Genomic DNA, 16,189 nt, shown 5'->3' on the forward strand with positions numbered 1-16,189 from the left:
ACTTCCTTTCCTTCGAAAACAAGCCACGCCTTCTTCCACCCAGTTGTCAAAACATAAACAGACAGCTACGGGAGTGGGAGTCAAACCTAAAGAAGTTTGGGAGTCAAACAATCCACCCCGGTGGTGTGCAGCTAAGTTCAGCAATAGGTTCTTCTTCAAGCGTTTGGAGAGCATCTTGGAGAACAGCCATGGAAGCTCAGCTGAAGAAGGAGCTGGGAGCATCCATGCTGAAGTCAACTGGCCATTCTGGAGGTGGTTGTATCAGCCAGGGACAGAGCTTTGATACTGACCACGGGAGAGTGTTTGTCAAGATCAACCACAAGAGTCAGGTTCTTCATTTACTTAATTACCAATTCCATACTGCATGCCTTTACATTGACATATGAAGTCACTCAAAATAGATTAGCACTGTAAAATAGTAGCCTAATAAGGATAATTTGTCAGAAATATCAAACATTATTTTGTTGCAAGCTATTTAGCTACACACTGTATCAAATGAATTACAGTAGCCAGCACTCTGAGAGCAAAGGATTAGGATTCACAATAGAGCCATCCAGTCATGTGATGGCAAAATCAGGGCACTGTTGTGCACAGAGCTGGATGTTTTAATGTGATGGGACAGCCCTAATCCTGACCTCTGAAAAGTCATAAACTGCCGTCTCTGAAGGCTGCTAGACTACTTCCGTGGGAAGCTAGTTTTGCATGTTTTGTAAACAAGTGATCAATTGTACATAGAAACATACATAATCACTTTTTCTGCACAATACATTTCATCACAAAGGGCTGTGCCACTATCTCAAGGTATGGTATAATTCCTTGGTCAATCTCATGATGATCCTCACGTCTCCTATCCTCGTTCCCCAGGCGAAGCGTATGTTTGATGGGGAGCTGGCTAGCTTGGAAGCCATCGTCATGACAGACACAGTGAAGGTCCCCAAGCCTGTCAAGGTGATAGAGCTGGATACAGGAGGGGCTGTGTTCGTCATGGAACATGTTGACATGAGGGGTCTCAGCAGGTAAGAGAATCTCCTCATATACTGTATAATACACGTCTTTGATCTTTCTTCTTCTTCTTCTTCTTCTTCTTCTTCTTCTTCTTCTTCTTCTTCTTCTTCTTCTTCTTCTTCTTCTGTATGCATTAGTAAAGTATTAGTGCTATGTCAGACTTTATTGTGATGATTGAGTGTGTTAATGATTGTCTGATTGATTCCCCCAGGCACTCTAAGCAGCTGGGAGAGCTTCTGGCTGATCTGCACCTACACAACCAGAGACACAGGGACAGACAGAATAAGGAACAGCAGACAGTTGGTAACTCACCTAGTCCATTGATTGACTGATCTATTTTTTTGGGTAAAACAATTCGTACAGTTTAAAAGTCAAGCTTTCTCACGTATACAACATCAGACTACTCCATGCCTTCACTCACCACTCTATTAAATGTAAACAGGAAAAGGACCTGATGTTCCTGTCATTGACCAGTTTGGGTTCCATGTCCCCACATGCTGTGGATACCTCCCTCAGGTGAGCTATTATGCAACAGATTGTCTGATATTGGGAGACAACTAGATTTCCACCTTTCCCACAAGTGAATACGAGACTGGAATATGTGGTAACATGGGATTTAAACTGTATGCTGTACAAATAAATAAACAGAGTCGCACACTCAATATACAAGCTCCCAGTAATTTATTGGGTAAACCACCAACGTTTCGGCATCACTGTGCCTTCAACATGGGATTTAAAAGACAAACTGGATGAGAAAACCTGCCAATTTTTGAATGACATTTATCTGTGTTCCACTTTCTAACCTCTCTTTGTCTCTCTCTCATCAGGAGAACGAGTGGCAGAGTGACTGGGTAACATTCTACTCCCAGCACAGACTACAGCACCAACTCAACATGGTGGAGACGTCTTATGGAGACAGGGAGGCCAGGGAACTATGGTCCCAGCTACAGGTATCTATATAGCTAGGTAACTACAGGGAACTATGGTCCCAGCTACAGGTAACTGTATAACTAGGTAACTACATGGAACTATGGTCCCAGCTACAGGTAACTGTATAACTAGGTAACTACAGGGAACTATGGTCCCAGCTACAGGTAACTGTATAACTAGGTAACTACAGGGAACTATGGTCCCAGCCACAGGTATCTATATAGCTAGGTAACTACAGGGAACAGTGGTCCCAGCTACAGGTAACTGTATAACTAGGTAACTACAGGGAACTATGGTCCCAGCTACAGGTAACTGTATAACTAGGTAACAACAGGGAACTATGGTCCCAGCCACAGGTATCTATATAGCTAGGTAACTACAGGGAACAGTGGTCCCAGCTACAGGTAACTGTATAACTAGGTAACTACAGGGAACTATGGTCCCAGCTACAGGTAACTGTATAACTAGGTAACTACAGGGAACTATGGTCCCAGCTACAGGTAACTGTATAACTAGGTAACTACAGGGAACTATGGTCCCAGCTAAAGGTAACTGTATAACTAGGTAACTACAGGGAACCATTGCCCCAGCTACAGGTAACTGTATAACTAGGTAACTACAGGGAACTATGGTCCCAGCTACAGGTAACTGTATAACTAGGTAACTACAGGGAACTATGGTCCGAGCTACAGGTAACTGTATAACTAGGTAACTACAGGGAACTATGTTCCCAGCCACAGGTATCTATATAGCCAGGTAACTACAGGGAACAGTGGTCCCAGCTACAGGTAACTGTTTTTTTTTTTTTTTTAGGGGGTAGATCAGCTTTAATATTTCAGATAGATTGTAACTTCCATCAATGTACTTGTCTGCATCACTTCCAATCCCCCATATGTTTTTTTCTCTCGCAAATATACACTGCTCAAAAAAAATAATAATGTGATTTTCTGGATTTTTTTTCTTCTCAATTTGTCTGTCATAGTTGACGTGTACCTATGATGAAAATTACAGGCCTCTCTCGTCTTTTTAAGTGGGAGAACTTGCACAATTGGTGGCTGACTAAATACTTTTTTCACACTGTAAGTATTTGATCACCTACCAACCAGTAAGAATTCCGGCTCTCACAGACCTGTTAGTTTTTCTTTAAGAAGCCCTCCTGTTCTCCACTCATTACCTGTATTAACTGCACCTGTTTGAACTCGTTACCTGTATAAAAGACACCTGTCCACACACTCAATCAAACAGACTCCAATCTCTCCACAATGCCCAAGACCAGAGAGCTGTGTAAGGACATCAGGGATATAATTGTAGACCTGCACAAGGCTGGGATGGGCTACAGGACAATAGGCAAGCAGCTTGGTGAGAAGGCAACAACTGTTGGCGCAATTATTAAAAATGGAAGAAGTTCAAGATGACAGTCAATCACCCTCGGTCTGGGGCTCCATGCAAGATCTCACCTTGTGGGGCATCAATGATCATGAGGAAGGTAAGGGATCAGCCCAGAACTACACGGCAGGACCTGGTCAATGATCTGAAGAGAGCTGGGACCACAGTCTCAAAGAAAACCATTAGTAACACATTACGCCGTCATGGATTAAAATCCTGCAGCGCACGCAAGGTCCCCCTGCTCAAGCCAGCGCATGTCCAGGCCCATCTGAAGTTTGCCAATGACCATCTGGATGATCCAGAGGAGGAATGGGAGAAGGTCATGTGGTCTGATGAGACAAAAATAGAGCTTTTTGGTCTAAACCTTTTTGGTCTTTTTGGTGTTTGGAGGAAGAAGAAGGATGAGTACAATCCCAAAAACACTATCCCAACCGTGAAGCATGGAGGTAGAAACATCATTCTTTGGGGATGCTTTTCTGCAAAGGGGACAGGACGACTGCACCGTATTGAGGGGAGGATGGATGGGGCCATGTATCGCGAGATCTTGGCCAACAACCTCCTTCCCTCAGTAAGAGCATTGAAGATGGGTCGTGGCTGGGTCTTCCAGCATGACAACGACCCGAAACACTCAGCCAGGGCAACTAAGGAGTGGCTCCGTAAGAAGCATCTCAAGGTCCTGGAGTGGCCTAGCCAGTCTCCAGACCTGAACCCAATTGAAAATCTTTGGAGGGAGCTGAAAGTCCGTATTGCCCAGCGACAGCCCCGAAACCTGAAGGATCTGGAGAAGGTCTGTATGGAGGAGTGGGCCAAAATCCCTGCTGCAGTGTGTGCAAACCTGGTCAAGACCTACAGGAAACGTATGATCTCTGTAATTGTAAACAAAGGTTTCTGTACCAAATATTAAGTTCTGCTTTTCTGATGTATCAAATACTTATGTCATGCAATAAAATGCTAATTAATTACTTAAAAATCATACAATGTGATTTTCTGGATTTTTGTTTTAGATTCCGTCTCTCACAATTGAAGTGTACCTATGATAAAAATTACAGACCTCTACATGCTTTGTAAGTAGGGAAACCTGCAAAATCGGCAGTGTATCAGATACTTGTTCTCCCCACTGTATATATAGATACAGTGGGGGAAAAAAGTATTTAGTCAGCCACCAATTGTGCAAGTTCTCCCACTTAAAAAGATGAGAGAGGCCTGTAATTTTCATCATAGGTACACGTCAACTATGACAGACAAATTGAGGAAAGAAAATCCAGAAAATCACATTGTAGGATTTTTAATGAATTTATTTGCAAATTATGGTGGAAAATAAGTATTTGGTCACCTACAAACAAGCAAGATTTCTGGCTCTCACAGACCTGTAACTTCTTCTTTAAGAGGCTTCTCTGTCCTCCACTAGTTACCTGTATTAATGGCACCTGTTTGAACTTGTTATCAGTATAAAAAGACACCTGTCCACAACCTCAAACAGTCACACTCCAAACTCCACTATGGCCAAGACCAAAGAGCTGTCAAAGGACACTAGAAACAAAATTGTAGACCTGCACCAGGCTGGGAAGACTGAATCTGTAATAGGTAAGCAGCTTGGTTTGAAGAAATCAACTGTGGGAGAAATTATTAGGAAATGGAAGACATACAAGACATCTGATAATCTCCCTCGATCTGGGGCTCCACGCAAGATGTCACCCCGTGGGGTCAAAATGATCACAAGAACGGTGACCAAAAATCCCAGAACCACACAGGGGGACCTAGTGAATGACCTGCAGAGAGCTGGGACCAAAGTAACAAAGCCTACCATCAGTAACACACTACTCCGCCAGGGACTCAAATCCTGCAGTGCCAGACGTGTCCCCCTGCTTAAGCCAGTACATGTCCAGGCCCATCTGAAGTTTGCTAGAGTGCATTTGGATGATCCAGAAGAGGATTGGGAGAATGTCATATGGTCAGATGAAACCAAAATATAACTTTTTGGTAAAAACTCAACTCGTCGTGTTTGGAGGACAAAGAATGCTGAGTTGCATCCAAAGAATACCATACCTACTGTGAAGCATGGGGGTGGAAACATCATGCTTTGGGGATGTTTTTCTGCAAAGGGACCAGGACGACTGATCCGTGTAAAGGAAATAATGAATGGGGCCATGTATCAAGAGATTTGGAGTTATAACCTCCTTCCATCAGCAAGGGCATTGAAGATGAAACGTGGCTGGGTCTTTCAGCATGACAATGATCCCAAACACACCGCCCGGGCAACGAAGGAGTGGCTTCGTAAGAAGCATTTCAAGGTCCTGGAGTGGCCTACCCAATCTCCAGATCTCAACCCCATAGAACATCTTTGGAGGGAGTTGAAAGTCTGTGTTGCCCAGCGACAGCCCCAAAACATCACTGCTCTAGAGGAGATCTGCATGGAGGAATGGGCCAAAATACCAGCAACAGTGTGTGAAAACCTTGTGAAGACTTACAGAAAACATTTGACCTGTGTCATTGCCAACAAAGGGTATATAACAAAGTATTGAGAAACTTTTGTTTTTGACCAAATACTTATTTTCCACCATAATTTGCAAGTAAATTCATTAAAAGTCCTACAATGTGATTTTCTGGATTTTTTTCTTCTCATTTTGTCTGTCATAGTTGACGTGTACCTATGATGAAAATTACAGGCCTCTCTCATCTTTTTAAGTGGGAGAACTTGCACAATTGGTGGCTGACTAAATACTTTTTTTCCCCACTGTATACACATACACATACAGTGAGGGAAAAAAGTATTTGATCCCCTGCTGATTTTGTACATTTGCCCACTGACAAAGAAATGATCAGTCTATAATTTTAATGGTACGTTTATTTGAACGGTGGGAGACAGAATAACAACAATAAAATCCAGAAAAACGCATGTCAAAATTTGTTATAAATTGATTTACATTTGAATGAGGGAAATAAATATTTGACCCCCTCTCAATCAGAAAGATTTCTGGCTCCAAGGTATCTTTTATACAGGTAACGAGCTGAGATTAGGAGCACACTCTTAAAGGGAGTGCTCCTAATCTCAGTTTGTTACCTGTATAAAAGACACCTGTCCACAATCAATCAGATTCCAAACTCTCCACCATGGCCAAGGCCAAAGAGCTCTCCAAGGATGTCAGGGACAAGATTGTAGACCTACACAAGGCTGGAATGGGCTACAAGACCAATCAGCTTGGTGAGAAGGTGACAACAGTTGGTGCGATTATTCTCAAATGGAAGAAACACAAAATAACTGTCAATCTCCCTCGGCCTGGGGCTCCATGCAAGATCTCCCCTCGTGGAGTTGCAATGATCATGAGAACGGTGAGGAATCAGCCCAGAACTACACGGGAGGATCTTGTCAAGAAAACAATTGGTAACACACTACGCCGTGAAGGACTGAAATCCTGCAACGCCCGCAAGGTCCCCCTGCTCAAGAAAGCACATATACAGGGCCGTCTGAAGTTTGCCAATGAACATCTGAATGATTCAGAGGAGAACTGGGTGAAAGTGTTGTGGTCAGATGAGACCAAAATCGAGCTCTTTGGCATCAACTCAACTCGCCGTGTTTGGAGGAGGAGGAATGCTGCCTATGACCACAAGAACACCATCCCCACCGTCAAACATGGAGGTGGAAACATTATGCTTTGGGGGTGTTTTTCTGCTAAGGGGACAAGACAACTTCACCGCATCAAAGGGACGATGGACGGGGCCATGTACCGTCAAATCTTGAGTGAGAAACCTTCTTCCCTCAGCCAGGGCATTGAAAATGGGTCGTGGATGGGTATTCCAGCATGACAAGGACCCAAAACACACGGCCAAGGCAACAAAGGAGTGGCTCAAGAAGAAGCACATTAAGGTCCTGGAGTGGCCTAGCCAGTCTCCAGACCTTAATCCCATAGAAAATCTGTGGAGGGAGCTGAAGGTTCGAGTTGCCAAACGTCAGGCTCGAAACCTTTAATGACTTGGAGAAGATCTGCAAAGAGGAGTGGGACAAAATCCCTTCTGAGATGTGTGCAAACCTGGTGGCCAACTACAAGAAACGTCTGACCTCTGTGATTGCCAACAAGGGTTTTGCCACCAAGTACAAAGTCATGTTTTGCAGAGGGGTCAAATACTTATTTCCCTCATTAAAATGCAAATCAGTTTATAACATTTTTAAAATGCTTTTTCCTGGATGTTTTTGTTGTTATTCTGTCTCTCACTGTTCAAATAAACCTACCATTAAAACCATAGACTGATCATGTCTTTGTCAGTGGGCAAACGTACAAAATCAGCAGGGGATCAAATACTTTTTTCCCTCACTGTATACACATACATACACACACACACACACACACATATACATACATACATATATACATACATCCATACACACACACATCCTTTTTTAAATTATATTTCCCTTCATTACTTTACTTTTTTATTTTTTATTTAAATTTTTTAGTCATTTAGCAGACGCTCTTATCCAGAGCGACTTACAGTTAGTGAGTGTATACATTATTTATATATTTTTCATACTGGCCCCCCGTGGGAAACAAACCCACAACCCTGCTCTACCAACATCCCTACCCTGGACGACGCTGGGCCAATTGTGCGCCGCCCCATGGGTCTCCCGGTCACGGCGAACCAGGATCTCTAGTGGCACAGCTAGCACTGCGATGCAGTGCCTTAGACCACTGCGCCACTCAGGAGTCCTTTCCAACCCCACCACCCCTTCCCCAATTGGAGTAAACTAGTGAACAACAACGCTTAGGCCTCTACTTCCAGCCCATACATACTATATACATTTTATGGACACAGTCAAATTCTACAATAATTATATTTTGTTTGTTTTTACTCCTGAACTTCCTCCGATCATTTTCATGATGTCCATCTGGTTTGCTTCTATATGCCATATTTTTCTAACTGTGCTCTTTCACAAAAGCTCTCAACCTACAGTGGGGGGAAAAAGTATTTAGTCAGCCACCAATTGTGCAAGTTCTCCCACTTAAAAAGATGACAGAGGCCTGTAATTTTCATCATAGGTACACGTCAACTATGACAGACAAATTGAGGAAAAAAAATCCAGAAAATCACATTGTAGGATTTTTAATGAATTTATTTGCAAATTATGGTGGAAAATAAGTATTTGGTCACCTACAAACAAGCAAGATTTCTGGCTCTCATAAACCTGTAACTTCTTCTTTAAGAGGCTCCTCTGTCCTCCACTCATTACCTGTATTAATGGCACCTGTTTGAACTTGTTATCAGTATAAAAGACACCTGTCCACAACCTCAAACAGTCACACTCCAAACTCCACTATGGCCAAGACCAAAGAGCTGTCAAAGGACACCAGAAACAAAATTGTAGACCTGCACCAGGATGGGAAGACTGAATCTGCAATAGGTAAGCAGCTTGGTTTGAAGAAATCAACTGTGGGAGGAATTATTAGGAAATGGAAGACATACAAGACCACTGATAATCTCCCTCGATCTGGGGCTCCACGCAAGATCTCACCCCGTGGGGTCAAAATGATCACAAGAACGGTGAGCAAAAATCCCAGAACCACACGGGGGACCTAGTGAATGACCTGCAGAGAGCTGGGACCAAAGTAACAAAGCCTACCATCAGTAACACACTACGCCGCCAGGGACTCAAATCCTGCAGTGCCAGACGTGTCCCCTGCTTAAGCCAGTACATGTCCAGGCCCGTCTGAAGTTTGCTAGAGTGCATTTGGATGATCCAGAAGAGGATTGGGAGAATGTCATATGGTCAGATGAAACCAAAATATAACTTTTTGGTAAAATCTCAACTCGTCGTGTTTGGAGGACAAAGAATGCTGAGTTGCATCCATAGAACACCATACCTACTGTGAAGCATGTGGGTGGAAACATCATGCTTTGGGGCTGTTTTTCTGCAAAGGGACCAGGACGACTGATCCGTGTAAAGGAAAGAATGAATGGGGCCATGTATCGTGAGATTTTGAGTGAAAACCTCCTTCCATCAGCAAGGGCATTGAAGATGAAACGTGGCTGGGTCTTTCAGCATGACAATGATCCCAAACACACCGCCCGGGCAACGAAGGAGTGGCTTCGTAAGAAGCATTTCAAGGTCCTGGAGTGGCCTAGCCAGTCTCCAGATCTCAACCCCATAGAAAATCTTTGGAGGGAGTTGAAAGTCCGTGTTGCCCAGCGACAGCCCCAAAACATCACTGCTCTAGAGGAGATCTGCATGGAGGAATGGGCCAAAATACCAGCAACAGTGTGTGAAAACCTTGTGAAGACTTACAGAAAACGTTTGACCTGTGTCATTGCCAACAAAGGGTATATAACAAAGTATTGAGAAACTTTTGTTATTGACCAAATACTTATTTTCCACCATAATTTGCAAATAAATTCATAAAAAATCCTACAATATGATTTTCTGGATTTTCTTTTCTAATTTTGTCTGTCATAGTTGACGTGTACCTATGATGAAAATTACAGGCCTCTCTCATCTTTTTAAGTGGGAGAACTTGCACAATTGGTGGCTGACTAAATACTTTTTTTCCCCACTGTATAACCTATATACTTATTATGGACACAGCATGCTTTACATTAGTCGTCTTGTTGTTATTAGTTGTTGTTATTAGTCCCATCCTTCAGCTCCATTCAACACCTCCCATCTATCACGTAACACCATCCATATTGGATTTCTATTTGCCATATATTTTTCAACTGTGATGTTTTACAAAAGTTCTGAACCTTTCTATTCTCATTGTTTCTACAGATCGTAAATTGAATATAGTATTATTATATTATTGATCGATTGACTATGACTTTTCAGATCACCCAGTAGTGCTATCTGCAGGGTTAGCTCCAGGTAAATATTGCAATCCTTTAGCTATTCCTGGACCTGTGTCCAAAAACAAGCTAAAATGGACAGTACCAAAACAAATGATCTAATGATTCTGTCTCTTCGCAGCAAAATCTGCAGAGCTGGGAAGATTTTGTAAACTATATGGGACGGCTGTCAATCCTTTGGTCCTTAAATGAAACTGGTATACTTTTTTATTTATCACAATTTTCTTTAATCAATTATATTCTTTAATGCAAGGCCGACGGACAAGTTCCTTTCTTTTTCCACCTTCCACTTTCCTTTTCCATTTTTGCGGGAAGGCTGCAATTATTTGGTTGTAATTTTGGGTAGAGCAGACATTTCCATATGTTTTTGTTAGCTGCATGTGCGACATAACTCCACCAGTCCTACCAATAATATCATTTACGAAGATTATACCTTTGTTAAACATTTTGTCAAAAAAAATTAGTATATTTGAGTTTAACCACAATATTTGTTGCATTATTTGTTCTGTCGTTTCTGGAGGATTAAATTGAAATTGCAACCAACTTTCTATGGCTTGTTTTAGAAATAGTGATATTTGGGAGATTATTTCCTCTTCAAATAACTTAATGTGAGAGGTTGTAATCTGAATAAAGGGAAAAAGGCCATACTTAAACATTGGGTGAGACAATTTTACTAATTTGCTAGAGAACCAGTTCGGATTTAAGTATAACTTTTGTATGACTGAAGCTTTTAGTGATAGGTCTAATGCTTTAATATTTAATCATTTCTGTCCTCCGAATTCATATTCATTATATAAATAGTCCCGTTTAATTTTGTCTGGCTTGTCGTTCCAAATGAAATTGAATATTTTTTTCTCATATAATTTAAAAAACTGTTTGCTAGGCGTAGGCAAGACCATAAGCAAATAGGTAAACTGGGATAATACTAAAGAGTTAATCAGGGTGATTTTTCCACAAATTGACAGGTATTTACCTTTCCATGGTAGCAATATCTTATCTATTTTTGCTAACTTTCTATTAACATTTATTGGAGTGAGATCATTTATTTCATTTGGGATATGTATTCCGAGTATATCCACATCACCATCAGACCATTTTATTGGTAAACTACATGGTAATGTAAAAATTTATTTTTTAGTGATCCAATACGTAATATAGTACATTTGTCATAATTTGGTTGTAATCCAGAGAGGTTAGAAAATGTATCTAGATCCTCTATGAGGCTGTGGAGGGACTCAAGTTGTGGATTTAAAAGAAAACATGAATCATCAGCATACAATGACACCTTTGTTTTTAAGGCCTGGATTTCTAATCCCTTGATATTATTGTTGGATCTGATTTTAATAGCTAACATCTCGATGGCAATAATAAATAGATATGCCGATAGTGGACAACCTTGTTTCACTCCTCTTGACAGTTTAAAACTTTCTGAGAAATAGCCATTATTTACTATTTTACACCTAGGGTTACTATACATGATTTTAACCCAATTTATAAGAGATTGTCCAATATTGAAATGCTCCAGTCATTTATATATAAACCCCAGTCGTACTTTATCAAATGCCTTTTCGAAGTCTGCTATGAATAGTAGGCCTGGTTTCCCAGTTTTTTCATAGTGTTTTATTGTATCCAGTACTTGCCTTATTATCTCCAATGTATAGCCCATGTAAAAAACCTGTTTGATTAGAATGAATAATGTCAAACAATACCTTTTTAATTCTATGCGCTATACATTTTGGTAGAATTTTTGCATCACAACACTGAAGTGTAAGGGGCCTCCAATTTTTTTAATGGACTGGATCTTTATATTTTCCACTTGTATCCTGTTTCAGTAATAATGAAATCAGACCTTCTTCTTGAGTGTCTGATAATCTACCATTTACATAGGAGTGGTTTAAACATGCTAATAACGGTCCTCTGAGTATATCAAAAAAGGTTTGGTATACCTCGACTGGTATGCCATCCAACCCTGGAGTTTTCCCAGACTTAAAGTCTTTAATTGCATCCAGAAGTTCCTCCTCTGTAATTTCACCTTCACATGAGTCTTTCTGCATGGCTGTTAATTTTACATTATCAATAGGAAAAAAATCTCTACAATTTTCTTCAGTTAGAGGAGATGGAGGCGACTGAAACGAAAACATATGCTTAAAGTACTTTACTTCCTCCTCCAAAATATAATTTGGTGAATCATGGGTGACTCCGTCATTTGTAACCAGTTTCAATAAATTATTTTTGGTAGCATTCCTATGTTGAAGATTAAAAAATAATTTTGTGCATTTTTCCCCATATTCTATCCAGTTTGCTTTATTTTTATAATATATTACACTTGATCTTTCTTGAATAAGTTTCTCCATTTCTTTTTGTTTTTCCTCTAATTTATTCTGAGCCTCTATGTTACAGTTTTTATTGCTATCTATCTGTTCTGTTAGACCTTCTATTTCCTTTGTTAGTGTGGACTCTTTTGACCTAAATTGCTTTTGTTTTCGAGATGAGCACTGAATTGCATGGCCTCTAAAGGCACATTTAAAGGTGTCCCAAAGGTGTCCCAAAAATCAGTTATACATTCCTCTGTCCTAGTTAAAAACAAGTTATCATCCAATAGGCTTTGATTAAATTTCCAATATCCTCGCCCACGTGGAAATTCAGTAAGAGTAATGTATATGCCAATTAAATGATGGTCCGACCGCATTCTATCCCCTAACAACACTTTTTAAACTTTTGGTGCCAACGAAAATGACATAAGAAAGAAGTCAAGACGACTAGCTTGATTGAGTCTCTGCCATGAATATCTCACTAGATCAGGATATTTAAGCCTCCATATACAGTGAGCACCATAATTCATTGGACAGTGACAATTTTTTTGTTATTTTGGTTCTGTACTCTAGCACTTTGAGTTTGAAAGGATACAATGACAATGAGGGTGAAGTGCAGACTGTCAGCTTTAATTTGAGGGTATTTTCATACATATCGGATGAACCGTTTAGAAATGACAGCACCTTTTGTACATGGTCCCCCCATTTTAAGGTACTACAAGTATTTGTTAAATTGGCTTCACAGATGTGTGTCGTTATGCAGGTGTATTCATTTGTGCCGTTAGTGAATGCAGGAGAGCTGTTGATGAATAGTATTGATTCTAGACTTTGCTATTGCCTTTGGAGGTTGTTGTTGGGGTGTGACAACATGAGGAAGACAGCAGTGTCGATGCAAATGAAGCTGGCCGTCATAAGGCTCAGAAATGAAAATCAATCAATCAGGAACATTGCAGAAACCCTGGCCATGCCCAAGTCAACAGTTTGGTTCATCATTTTAAAAAACAACCGGTGAACTCAATTATGTAAAAAGACCCGGTAGACCGAGGAAGACCACTGTAGTGGATGACCGGAGAATACTCTCTATGGTGAAGAAAACCCTCCTGACAACAGCCCAACAGATCAAAACACTCTCCTGGATGCAGGTGTAGACGTGTCAAAGTCTACCATACGTAGAAGACTACACCAGCAGGACTACAGAGGGTAACACTACAAGATGCAAACCCCTGATAAGCCTGAAGAACAGAAAAGCTAAAAAGCACCCAAAAGAGCCCCAAGAGTTCTGGAAAAAAGTATTGTGGACAGATGAGACAAAGATTAACACGTACCAGAGTGATGGAAAGAGGAAAGTGTGGAGAAAAAAAAAGAAATGCCCAATGATCCAAAGCATACCACCTCATCCGTGAAACATGGTGGAGGGGGTGTTATGGCTTGGGCCTGTATGGCTGCCAGTGGAACAGGCTCACTTGTCTTCATCGATGATGTGACTGCAGACAGAAGTAGAACAATGAATTCTGAAGTCTACAGAAATATTTTATCTGCTCAGATAAAACCAAATGCCTCCACTCATTGGACGGCACTTCATCATGCAACAAGACAATGACCCTAAACATTCTGCTAGAGCAACGAAGGGATTTTTGATGGCCAAAAAGTGGAAAATCCTTGACTGGCCGAGTCAATCACCGGATCTGAATCCAATTTAACATGCATTTTACATGCTGAAGAGGAGACTGAAGGAAATAAGTCCCAGAAACAAGCAGGAACTGAAGATGGCTGCAGTACAGGCCTGGCAGAGCATCACCAGGGAAGATACCCAGCGTCTGGTGATGTCGATGCATCGCAGACTTCAAGCAGTCATTGCATGCAAAGGATATGCGACCAAATATTAACAATGATTACTTTATTCTACATTATGTTAAACTGTCCAATGTGTTTTGATGCCCGAAAATGGGGGGGGACCATGTACAAAAGCTTCTATAATTTCTAAACGGTTCATCCGATATGTATAAAATACCCTCAAATTAAAGCTGACAGTCTGCACTTCACCCTCATTGTCATTGTATCCTTTCAAACTCAAAGTGCTAGAGTACAGAACCAAAATAACAAAAAGATGGTCACTGAATTATGGTGCTCACTGTATCTACTAGTTCTAATGTATCCATGACATTCACAATTTCCTTAAGAGCATGAGGGTGATTGTTTGTAGTGTGATTTCCTTTACGGTCCATTGAGCTATTTAAAACGGTATTATAATCTCCCACCATAATAAGAGTCTTGAATTGCTTTGAAGAGTTGATAATTTATTATATATATTGGCAAAGAAGTGTGGATCATCATTATTTGGTCCGTAAAGGTTAATGAGCCATATATGTTTATGGCCCATTAACATATTTAAAATAATCCATCTACCTTGCGTATCTGTTTGGATAATTTGCACATTCGGATCGAAATTACTGTTAATTAATATCATCACCCCTACAGGTAACTGTTAAAACAACAACACAGACTACAGCAGCAGCTCAACATGGTTCTCTACTATGCCCAATCCCAAACCAACCCCTTACCCCTATGCACTTTTTGAGATCTGAGAGAACTTTATGGGTGATTGATCTTCTGTCTGATATCTCCTTTCCCCTCCTTAGCTGAAGATCCCTCAGCTATTTACCGACATCGAGGTGTTCCCCGCCCTGCTTCACGGGGACCTGTGGGGGGGAAACGTGGCAGAGTGTTCCGACGGCCCTGTCATTTTCGACCCCGCCTCCTTCTATGGCCACGCTGAGTACGAGCTGGGCATCGCCGGGATGTTCGGAGGTTTCAGTGACTCCTTCTACTCTGGGTACCACAACAAGATCCCCAAGGCCCCGGGGTTTGATAAGAGGAATCAGCTGTACCAACTCTTCCACTATCTGAACCACTGGAATCACTTTGGTGGAGGATACAGAGGGTCCTCACTGAGGATCATGAAGGATCTGGTCAAATACTGACCACTGATCATCGCTGTACAGTAGCATGATGTACAACTACACTACCCATAATGCTCTGTAACATAAACACACCAACGACACTGACCAGCTTGAAGGACCTTACAAAGTATTACACTGCAGCTTAGTCTTCCATCCAGAAGGGAACAAATCCATTTTTGGGTGAAAATATTAGTTCTTTCGAAAACCTTTTAACTCAAAAAGAAAGAAACAAGAAAACAATGATGCTATGGTATAGAAGAGAGATACTATATTCCTATTTATCTTGAAATGCTTGAGAAATATATCATTTTTGAGTTCACATTCCACAGCTGTTTGAAAGCATAAGTGTGATTTTAATGCTACAGTGTAAGACTAAACATAGAGTATTGCACATCCATTTGCTTAAATAAGAAACATAGCAGCAAGCAAGGTTATGATCTGTTTGAGTTGTAATAATTAGCTTTGTTAAAAGCTGTGTTAATACTAATAATGCAATGCTAAATAAAGTACATTACTTGCTTCTTTGGTGTTGGTTCTTCCTGTATCCTGGCCAATATACACTAAACTAAGTTGTTGAATACCTCAATAAGGACAGTAACCTAAAAAAGGGCAACAGTGTACAAAACATTAGGAACACCTTCCTAGTATTAAGTTTCACCCCCCTTTGCCCTCAGAACAGCCTCAATTCGTCGGGGCATGGACTCTACAAGGGGTCGAATGTGTTCCACGGGGATGTTTCAGCCATTATTATGAGCTGTGCTCCCC

General features: G+C 41.0%; 1 protein-coding gene across 1 annotated transcript; it reads left to right on the forward strand.

Moving 5' to 3' along the window:
* The first annotated feature begins 28 nt into the window (after window positions 1–28).
* Window positions 29–15,946, forward strand: LOC121551490 (ketosamine-3-kinase). The gene is made up of 6 exons (XM_041864182.2): window positions 29–329; window positions 865–1,016; window positions 1,217–1,308; window positions 1,448–1,521; window positions 1,833–1,955; window positions 15,104–15,946. Exons 1-6 carry the CDS (start codon window positions 189–191, stop codon window positions 15,443–15,445), a joined length of 924 nt encoding a protein of 307 aa, XP_041720116.1. The 5' UTR covers window positions 29–188; the 3' UTR covers window positions 15,446–15,946.
* The last annotated feature ends 243 nt before the right edge of the window (window positions 15,947–16,189 follow it).

Source organism: Coregonus clupeaformis, chromosome 35 (genome assembly GCF_020615455.1).
Source record: "Coregonus clupeaformis isolate EN_2021a chromosome 35, ASM2061545v1, whole genome shotgun sequence".
In the NCBI taxonomy this organism is placed as follows: Eukaryota; Metazoa; Chordata; class Actinopteri; order Salmoniformes; family Salmonidae; genus Coregonus; species Coregonus clupeaformis.

Bases quoted from the DNA above. Each gene is read 5' to 3' on its own strand.
- LOC121551490 (XM_041864182.2), top strand. From the start codon at position 189: ATGGAAGCTCAGCTGAAGAAGGAGCTGGGAGCATCCATGCTGAAGTCA. The intron at 330-864 runs GTTCTTCATTTA...CTCGTTCCCCAG, and splicing joins AGATCAACCACAAGAGTCAG to GCGAAGCGTATGTTTGATGG. The intron at 1,309-1,447 runs GTAACTCACCTA...AAATGTAAACAG, and splicing joins TAAGGAACAGCAGACAGTTG to GAAAAGGACCTGATGTTCCT.